Here is a 10,042-nt window from a genome sequence, read left to right as displayed (position 1 = left end):
AAAAATAAATTCCTTCTTCATTTATGCAAAATTACACTCAGAATTATGATATTATTTACAAACTATAACCAGTAAACTCAAGTTCGTTACTTAATTATTTAATATTTGCATAAACTATCGTAAATTTAACTGTAGAACTGAATAAGAACAAATTCTTATGAATGAATCAAAATCATACATTACGATCATTTAAGGTCTTCACATTGTTTTAACGTAGAACTAATTAAAAATAAGAAATGTTTCTATTTAAATTGTAATAATGAAGTTTTGCTTTATGCATCGCTAAACTATGTTCAGTTTGCAGATCAGGAAATTGATAGCCCTGAATTTTTTCTTTTCAAGGAATTTCGACATTGGTTGACAGATTCAAGAACTATTTAAATAAATAGCATCAAAGCATAAAGATTTATGGTAGAATTTCATAAGCTAAAATAAAATAACGATCAGCTGATTCATGTTGATCTCTAATAATAGCTAAATTGATTATGCTTGCGTAAAATAAAATTCTAATCTTGTTGTTTTTTTAAATTGTACAAACATTGCTACATGCTGATATATTTGTATACATTATTAGAGAGAAAAAGCACCATAAATGAGAATCGAGTGTGTCGCAAGAAAAAAGTGACGGCACTCGGTCAGGATTATCTCGTGTCAAGCGAAGCTAGCGAGCATCGTATTTAGGTTAGGTTGGGTAAGGTTATGTTAAGCACAAACGAAGCTTCTCTCGCATACGCGATCAACGTAAAAACCTTCTGTCCGGACCACCTTAATAAGTAGTCAGAATGATTCACTATGATCAATTGAAAGTTACGGTTTAAATGCCACGATGAATCATGGAAATAGTTTTATAGATCTTAATTATTAGAAATAAAAGATAAATGAGCTTGGTGGAAAAGGTCGGGATAGAATGATACCGATTGGTTTTCATCTATTATGAAAATGTTTAAAACAATTGATTCAAGACTAGAGTGTCGGGTACATACAGATAGCAAGGCCGAGAGGCTGAAACAAAGGGAGCGAAGGAAGTCTAGAAAGGACAAAGGGGATGTAAGAGCAACATGAGACTAACGCAGGAAAGGTCCTTGCTGGGTCGACATACTCACTTCAAGAACGTACGACGACCCCGGACAGGAGAGGAGCAACCCCTATTTCCCTCCCTCTTTCTCTATTCCTCTTCCACCCGCTTCTTCTTCTCTCTACAATCACTCTCTCTTTTTCACATTAGTTACTATTTTCATTCCGTTCTTTTCAAGGTGTCTTTTCACATTTTGCTTACCTTGCTCCCTCTGACAAGCCCTTTTCGTTTTTTTCACCACTGTGCACTGTGTGCACTATTACCCCATCCCCCCCCTTGACCACTATTTTTTGGCCCCTTCCGCCCGTGTGTCACTTGAACATTGTCTGGCCTTCCTTTACCTCGAAAGAAGTACAGAAGGAATCAAATGGCATTGGGCTGAAACGGGCAACTCATGCGAGGTGTAGCAATAAGAGCAGCAGGTCCAGCGCAACAACGTCAACAACACGCGACGGCCAAGAGAACACACTACGGAACGGAACCAAAGGCAGAGAATGGGGAAATAGGGAATAGCACCACCAAACATACATACTACCTCCGCATCGAGCACTCACTCACACGCACGCACGCATGCATGCACACAGTCTTGTGCCGTAGCGTTTCGACACAAGAAACAGAGTGTATACAGAGTAGGACAGCTGAGCCACAGCAGCCACAGTGTCCTACGAGTTTTTATATAAGAGACATTTCGAATAAGGGAAGTCAATCGCTGTCAGGTCGACCCGTTGATTCACATACGATTGTCCCACCCCTTGCACGACAATGAATTGCGCACTACCTGGCCCGGGCACAACTACTGTTTGCCGAATATCACCAATTTCAATTTCACTAGCCTACCCCATTGGCGACAACAACAAATATGGCGAGCAGACCCACTCCTGCTGCTTTGCCTGAATCTTGCGATTTTCACTGTTAATTGCTCCGACAGGAGGCGCCACTTTCTTCTCCTCTCTATCCCCTTCCTTCCTTTCAAACCAACTTCTACCGACCAATCCTGATCTTTCCCGAGTCATTCCGAACGTTCCTCCGAACTATTCCGAATATGTTCCAATTTTTTGTGTCAATTCGATTGAGTTGAGCCGTCGCCAGCTGCCCTCTACTGCCGCTACTGTCGCCAGTTGCTCCGATGTTGCATCCATCGAATTTAAAACAAGCACTTACCTTTACTATGCCTCTTTGTTACCTTCGCAAACTACATTACTTTTAACCATTTTTACATTTATTTATACATGGTTTATACACATCTACAGATCTTAACATTTTTGTATTTTATATACTTTTTTTATCGACTCCCAAATCCCAAAGTAATCTAAATGAAATAGCAATTGACTCAGGTGAAACTATTTTAAATACAAATTGTAGGGTGAAGAATATCAAAAAAGCTTTTAAATTTATTCATAATATATACTCATTATATATTCATCTTAATTTATACATTAAAATTTTAGATTGTTATTGCTTATGATTTGTTTATATACATCTAATTAATGGCATAATTATTCAGTCATGAATAAAAATTACAAAGAATGTCAAATATACCCAGTGAAATATGGAGAGACAACATTAATTCTTACATTTAAAAAATAATTAAATAATGTTGAAAAAAAATATTTTCTTTGTCAAAGTAGAATTATTATTCAGAGCATAATTCAATCAAAACTAAAAAAGGAGCATTTGATCGTATAAAATTTGTTCACATATTGCATCAAAATTTTAATAAATGAAACAAGATTTTACGATCTTAAGTAAAGTTGATTTTACGCTCTCACAATAATTACACATAATTTAATACATTTATATGCAAATTTCAATTTTTAATTGATTTTTAGTCAAAAAAGTTTTATATGTAAAAATTTTGAATCTGTACAATGATTGTACTTACATTTGTGATCATAAATGTAAGCTTAAAAAGTCAATCAATTGACTAATCAATTGTAAATAGTTTTCTAAATAAGCGCAATTAATGAAATTAAGTAATCAGCGAAAATGAAATTGAATTCATAAATGCTATATCAGTTATAGCTGATCTATTATTTTCAATACATTTTTCTGATATCATGACTAAATAATTAAACTTAACTTAGAGAAGCATTAATTTATATGACAAATATGCGTCGCATATTTGATGTGTAAAATATATATTAACATAACGATCTACGCTATGATAATAGAAGCAGGCTTGAAACAAAGTATTACGATGAAGAAGTATTTCCCCAAGCGCGTATTAAATTTAATGTTTTGTTAAGCTTCGAACACCATTCTAGTCTATCTTCTTTCGTGTCCGCAGATAAAAGGTACCTATAGTAAGACATTATATATATTATCTTTTATTATCTAGACAATCTTTTACTTGCAAACATATATTAATACCTTATTGTAGTTTCTGAGCCATTTCTAACCACTACCAAACTATCAACGTCGTCTGGCTGTGCGGGTCTTACTGTTTCAAGTAAAAATGTATTTGGTCTTGCACAAATATCGCGTGATACCAAACTAACATTGTTTGTATTAATATCTGCGTTATTCAAAATCATTATAAATTAATTATTAGGTATCAACATTTTTTAACAAAATATTAATACAGATGTGTACTTACTTTGTAAGTCTATTGTACCAATAGGAGTCTTTTTACGTTCATCATCGGGATATTTCCAATAAGAAAGCAATGCTCCTTTAAGTAAACACCATCTGCGGTGCCACGCTCCAAAACCTGAAACATCCTCGAACATTGTAAGGAAGCCATGATGCTCTACGGAAACTGAAAGTTCGCAAGACACATGCATTTGCAATCGTCCTTCCAGCATTGATTGTCGTGTAACCTGAAGGTAAAAACATATTTGCTATATATTAAAATCTACTGTAATTAGTATATCAAATGAATAAAATAATTATTTCAATACTTTGTTCAAGGTAAATTGTTGCCGATGAACTTCTTTCAAGCTAAAAATCACATAACCGGCTAATGCAAATGCTGGAGACCGAACAGCGGAAGGTCCTGCTGGACTTTGTACTGCTGGCATTATTAAACGATTGTCATGCTTTGAAAGCTTCTTCGGCGTTTTATGGCTTATCTGAATAAAAAATTGTAGTTAATAAAATCCACACTAAAACATTTCTATGATTATTAGCTACTGAAAAAACGAATACCTTCTTATTGCTATTGTGGCTGCTACTAGACTGGTGACCATTGTTGTTTATATGATATTTTATTTCATGTGGTAAAATCTCTGCTTGGGTTTGCAAAAAATATACTTCGATTGTAACTTTAAAATCGCTATATAAATTTTGAAATTTTAATGTTGAAGGAAATCGAACACAAGAATCTCTTGCTGAAGCTTCAACGACTGGAGTAGCAAGTACCTCATCTAAGTGCCGTATTAAGCAAACATAATGGAGTCGTGTATCTAAAACATGCAAATAACTTTAAGCTACAAAACATATTTGAAATTAATCTTTTCTTATATCACGGTAAAAAAATAAAATTACCTGGATCCATACAACGAATATAATCTCGTTTAAACGGTAAAGAAATTGCGGAAATAGTTAAAGATCCTTTTTCTTGAACTTCAGGGGAGCCAGGTGTTATAGGTCTTAAAGTTCCTTCTACTTTTAATCGTTGAACCTCGTTTAACGCTGCTTGCCTTTTATGAGCTGATTTCAAATAAAATGTTGTAATCTATATTCTATTTACGTTTTGTATATAAAATAAAAATATATGTAGTTACTTGCAACAAGCAGCAATCTTTCTCCTTCTACTTGTTCCCTTGAACCACTAAACTCAACTGTAGAAGTACATAAGTTTAACGCTTGACTGGCTTGTCCAATAATTGTTTGTTGTTTGCTCACTTCATCCAACAAGCGTTTAATGGTTTCTTCAACCTTTATTGATTCCTCTTCATCATTATCCTGAGTTGACTTTGATTCTGATTCTAAATAGTTTGCAACTCTTGATACTTGACGACAAGGGGTCTTGGGCGTCTAAATTTAAAATGTTATAAGATGTTGATTCTAATGACTGATTCATTACAATTGAACCATAAAATTTAATTGCTAAAACTTACTTGTGACTGCTGACGTCTGTAGAAGCTTACACTATGCATTAAAGGCATACAATTATCACCTTCTATGACATAGACATCATTTTCCTTATTAGTTGCTTTGGGAGAAGTAATTGCAATCGGTGATCGGTATTGAGACCTACTAAATGATCGAAATTTTACATTCATTATAATTACGTAATGTAGCAAAATGAACTTTACCCTTGCGTGTATTTAAAACTCGAGGATGAAACTTCTGAATTTTTAACGGGTTTATTTAATTTCGGTGGAGTGGGCCCCTCTTGTTGCATATTTTTTACATTTCCTTCTTGAACAGCAAGACATTCGTCTAAATATTCGTCCATTTCCTCAAGAACAGAAATGTCTGACGCGTTACTTTCCGAATCAGGTTCAATGTTTCTCTGTATTATCATACGACAAAATTGATTAAAATAAAAGTTACTTAACTAAACGTGAAAAATATTACTGTGTGTTATGTATATATTCTCTGACAGTGAAATATAATTCTTTGGAAATAGAAGTCAAACTCCTTCTTTCTAATATTACATTCTATGCCTTTACTACCGGTAACTATAAGTTAATTTAATGTACCTTCTTATTTAAACCGGACTGAAGCTTTACTACGCGCATAATACTTCTTCCAAAACTCGTATTAATTTCTTCACTTTCTTCAGTACTATCATAATCATCTTCATTCTTTAAAACAAAAATATATTAATTTTAATAATAGAAATAATAATATTAATTTTAAATTACAGTAAGTACCTGATTATAATAGTCACTTTCTGCCTCAGTTTCTACATTTTCGTTAAAGGTAGCGATCTCTGGTTCTGTACTGTCAGCAGTTTGTTCTAGATCACTGTTGCTAACATCAATATCTGATAGGTTGGGATACAAATTTCCAGATTTGGGAGGAGATACGCGAATTCTTTTAACATCGGATAATAATTTAATTTGTTGAATTTTCGGTGGACTTGCAGCCACTATAAACATAAACAAATATGATTAATTTTTTTAAAAACTACAAAATTCTGTAAAGGTAAGATTGCAAAATTATATATTCTAAAATTGTTAAAAGTAACAAAATTTGATACCTTGTCTTTTACTTGGTGATCCTTTGTTTTGTGTTATGTTACTATTTTTACAACTGTTCTGCATTTGAAGTGGGAATGGCGGTGGTGGTGGTGGTGCTGCTGCTGCTGCTGCGGGTACAGGATGATCCTATAAATTGCAAAAAGTTCTTGTAATGACTTCCATTTATATATAATAAAAGTAAAAAACCTAGTCTAATTAATAATCATATATTTACAGGAGCAGGTGTTGGCTTTACTGAACAAACAAGAGAATTTTTGGGCGAATTTGATTTTGCTCTTTCGCTACTATTGTTGGCTCTAATACAAGAGCCAGCAGCAACTTGAACTACTTCTTTATTTCCATTAAATCGTGAACGCAACATATCCAATTCTCGTTGTCGTTCAACATGAACATTACGTAAAATATTGTTTTCCAATTCTTGTACAGTACCACCTTGTTCAAATATAGCACGTTGTGCGCCTACTTTATTGCTAGTATCCATTTTTGCATGGCTAAAAGCTGTTAAAAAACTGCTTTAAACTTTTCTCAATTTTATTAGTACATATAAAATAAATTAATTCAAATTATAGCAATACCTGAATTAGTATATGGCTTATCTGTTTCATACAACTTCTTTGGTGGTATAGACATTGTAAGAGGTGCCTTTGGTAACAAAGGAGCTTCTCCTTTATTTTTTTCAAAAAGCGCCATTCTTTCCGAAAGAGACATTTGTGCTGGGTCTTTTACTTTTACCTCACTGCCTTTAGCTTCAAACAGTGATGCCTTACTTAGCACAGAGCCAGGAGACTGATGAGGGGAGTTCTTTGGCGAACCAAATTTGGATGCTAAACCTTTATTATCCACATTAGTAGTAGTTTCTCTCAATAACTTCTCTGAAGTAGTAGAAAATTTGTTTGAACTTATTTTAACTGGGCTAATGTATGTATTATTTTCATTTGGTTTTTTCTTTTCAACTTGAATAATCTCACAGCTAGTAGCAGACACTGGTAGATCTTGTGTTCCTATAGTTGCTAAAGATTTTTGAGGTGATGAATAACATGAAATTCTATTTTTTTCCTGAGGACTTTTGTAGTTTTCTAGTAAACGAGAATTACTTTGCCCGTGAGTAAGGCCTTGAGTCTCCTAAAAATATTATGTTTCATATTAAAATTATATTAACATTTTCATAAAACTAGGATGTTATTAACCCTGAAATCATTTACCAGGTTATCTAAACTATTTTCGCTTGATTTCAATTGTCTTGGTTGATTTGCATCTATATTTAACTGACCATTAACTGGTAAAGTATGTTCAATGGTAGTAGGCTGGGTTTCAATTGTATTTTTAACCTGCTCATTAAATTTTGCTTGAGCTTTTTCAGCTCTAGTTGTGGTTGTTGCCTTTACCTGTAGCAATGATTGGTTCAGTTATACACATTAAGCTTTACAGCTAATATCTAATTAAAAAAGAATAATTGGTTATTACCAAGGATGGATGAGATAAATCATCTTCCCAATTATTTATGGTTGATGCAAGTGCTGCAAACCTATTAAGTCTTGCCCCCTTTTTAATTACTTTTGATTCAGTAAAATCTTCTGCAGTGAATTTTTCTTCTGTCCTATGTATTGGTGAGCTTAACTCCTGGCTACAGTCGTCTAAAAGAAAAATAGTTTATTTTTGATTAATTCATTTAAAATATATAATTTTATTAAGTATTTCAAATTTATTAATAAGAAGTGGCATTTTAATCTAATTATTATATATTGAAATAAATAACTAGTTTTCTGAATTATATAAATGAAATAGTATAATATAGCTAACCAGAATACAGTTTGCCCAGTCTTTGTAATTTTGATTTTACATTATGAATCCCAGCCTCCCCATTTTCTTTATTCTCTTGTTCATCATTATCACCAAAGTTATTTTTAGGTGATTTCTTAGCTAAATTAGAAGATGACAGTCCTCCATCCGTTAATTTTGTTGATAATTTAGTTGGAGTTTTGCTTTTAGTTACTAAATGTATGAAAACTTCAATTAGTATTTACTCAAAAAATACTTTAACAGCCTTAAGTATTACATAATTTAAATTAGCATTTTGATCAAGTACCACCTGAAGCTTGTGCTAATATGGTATTTGCATCCTTTAAAGGGCTATGCCTTTTATTTACATCATGTCCAGCATTAGATAGTTGTGTATTAAGCTTTTCTCTCCTAGCTCTAGCACGTTCAAGCATTCTCTATACAGGGTTAAAAAAATTACTTGAAAAACATATACTGTAATATTTAATGGATACATTTATTCAGCTAAAATAGTAGCATGACTTTCTTAAGTTTCAATAGTAATACAGTAAAACTTCATTCAAATTAAAAGAACTATAGAAAAAAAGAGATAAAAGAAATAATATAATGATATAAATATAGAAAATAATACAAAAACAATTTTTATGATATTTTAAAAATTAAAGAATCTTATGTGGCGCGATATCAAATATGCAAGCTATAAATATAAATTTATAAATAATAATAAACATATTCAAATTTAAATTCTTCAAAAAAAATTTATTTGCTATAATAGATTCTCCTTAAAATTGAGTTTTGAAGGATAGCAAGAAGCAAAAGATCAAAGAAAATTGGAAAGTTTCTTACCTGCGTAAAAGGGTCCATTGTTCTAACTCCCGTATTATCTTACCCAAACAGATACTATTTAGACGTGCAACACTTAAATTGAATTTCCGTATCTTATAAACAACAGCAAATTAAAGCTATTACTTTAAAATAATGTAAAAATCCAAATCTTGTTCAGATTTGTCGTCCGATTGCTGTGAATACACGAATGACTAATGCTATATTACATTCGACCGTTAAGTTTAAATACAACCGCCATGATACTATATATGTATAAAACTGAACGTCTGTCAGTAAACTCAGAGTTCAGACCTGATTTTCAACTGAAAGATGCCAACAATTATTAATTCGTCGCATTAAAAAAAATCATTTTCGTAATTTCTTGTATTAAAAATGGTTGTTTATTTTTCACAATGAATAGATTTGACAGAGTCGCTTTATCATGCTTTACCTGATGTAAACAATAGCCAATCTATACAGAACGCAGCAGCATCCCAAAATTCAAATAGCGTTTGTGTGGCGTCTATCCCCTCCCCACCCTTGGAAAAGTGAGATTATCAATGAAGTAACAGTAACGAATAACGATGTAACAGAATGTAACGTACTTCACTATGCTTAAAAAGTTTTAAGTTATAATGTTTATCATAAGCATACAAATAAGGTTATAACTAACAGAATAGGCAATCAACAGTAATAGCAGAATCAGATAAAACCTCTGGTAAATAGTAGTAGCAACAGTAACGTTTCAATTTAAACTGCGAAGTGCGAAAAGCGAGATGTGATTATTAACACTGAGCCTTGAGCTGAGTTGAGCTTCCCTTCGTTATATTGCCTATGCAGCTAGTACAGCCCAGTACAGCCCACTACAGACAAAGTATATACAGGACAGGCTCCGGTAAGCGGTTAAATATAAGTTTGAATTCAAGCAATTTCATTGGTAGTTTTGTAAATATTACGGACAGGAAGGGGGATTAGCCTGACACCACTGGGGTATGGGCTCCATTCAATGGTCATGTCTGAATACTCTGAGTCTCTGAATCACTCTGAATTCTGATGTCATGGAACAATCTGCACTCTACGGAGCAGGGCAGTGCAATGTGCAGGTCGCAGGACTGTTTAATATTGGCCTGTCACTAATGTCACTCCTGTCAGTAGTAGTCAGTACAGACGGTACAGATTGAGTAGAAATTATTCAGTATGACTTTTTTGA

General features: G+C 33.1%; 1 protein-coding gene across 2 annotated transcripts; it reads right to left on the bottom strand.

Moving 5' to 3' along the window:
* Window positions 1–2,852: 2,852 nt before the first annotated feature.
* Window positions 2,853–9,716, bottom strand: LOC136783419 (anillin-like). Of its 2 annotated transcripts, none has more exons than XM_066743569.1 (19): window positions 8,854–9,716; window positions 8,318–8,444; window positions 8,029–8,220; window positions 7,693–7,862; window positions 7,431–7,613; window positions 6,804–7,350; window positions 6,443–6,726; window positions 6,228–6,354; window positions 5,899–6,116; window positions 5,725–5,829; window positions 5,335–5,534; window positions 5,137–5,275; window positions 4,801–5,053; window positions 4,562–4,726; window positions 4,223–4,479; window positions 3,976–4,146; window positions 3,672–3,894; window positions 3,446–3,590; window positions 2,853–3,373 (listed from the first exon to the last, which is right to left on the bottom strand). In XM_066743569.1, the coding sequence occupies exons 1-19, from the start codon at window positions 8,869–8,871 to the stop codon at window positions 3,268–3,270; spliced, it is 3,630 nt and encodes a 1,209-aa protein (XP_066599666.1). In that variant the 5' UTR covers window positions 8,872–9,716; the 3' UTR covers window positions 2,853–3,267. The 2 variants fall into 2 exon arrangements, with proteins under 2 accessions (XP_066599666.1, XP_066599667.1); XM_066743570.1 differs by having other exon boundaries at window positions 5,137–5,272.
* Between the last annotated feature and the right edge of the window lie 326 nt (window positions 9,717–10,042).

This window comes from Prorops nasuta, unplaced genomic scaffold (genome assembly GCF_024137725.1).
Source record: "Prorops nasuta isolate Cenicafe-Biocafe unplaced genomic scaffold, Cenicafe_Pnas_1.2 PNAS00033, whole genome shotgun sequence".
Lineage (NCBI taxonomy): Eukaryota > Metazoa > Arthropoda > Insecta > Hymenoptera > Bethylidae > Prorops > Prorops nasuta.
Note: the sequence above shows the minus strand (reverse complement) of the source record. Positions and strands in the feature narration are given on the sequence as shown.

Coding starts and splice junctions, on each gene's coding strand:
- LOC136783419 (XM_066743569.1), bottom strand. Junction 7,614..7,692: donor ATTTATCTCATCCATCCTTG/GTAATAACCAAT, acceptor TCATTGCTACAG/GTAAAGGCAACAACCACAAC. Junction 4,480..4,561: donor TATTCGTTGTATGGATCCAG/GTAATTTTATTT, acceptor TGCATGTTTTAG/ATACACGACTCCATTATGTT.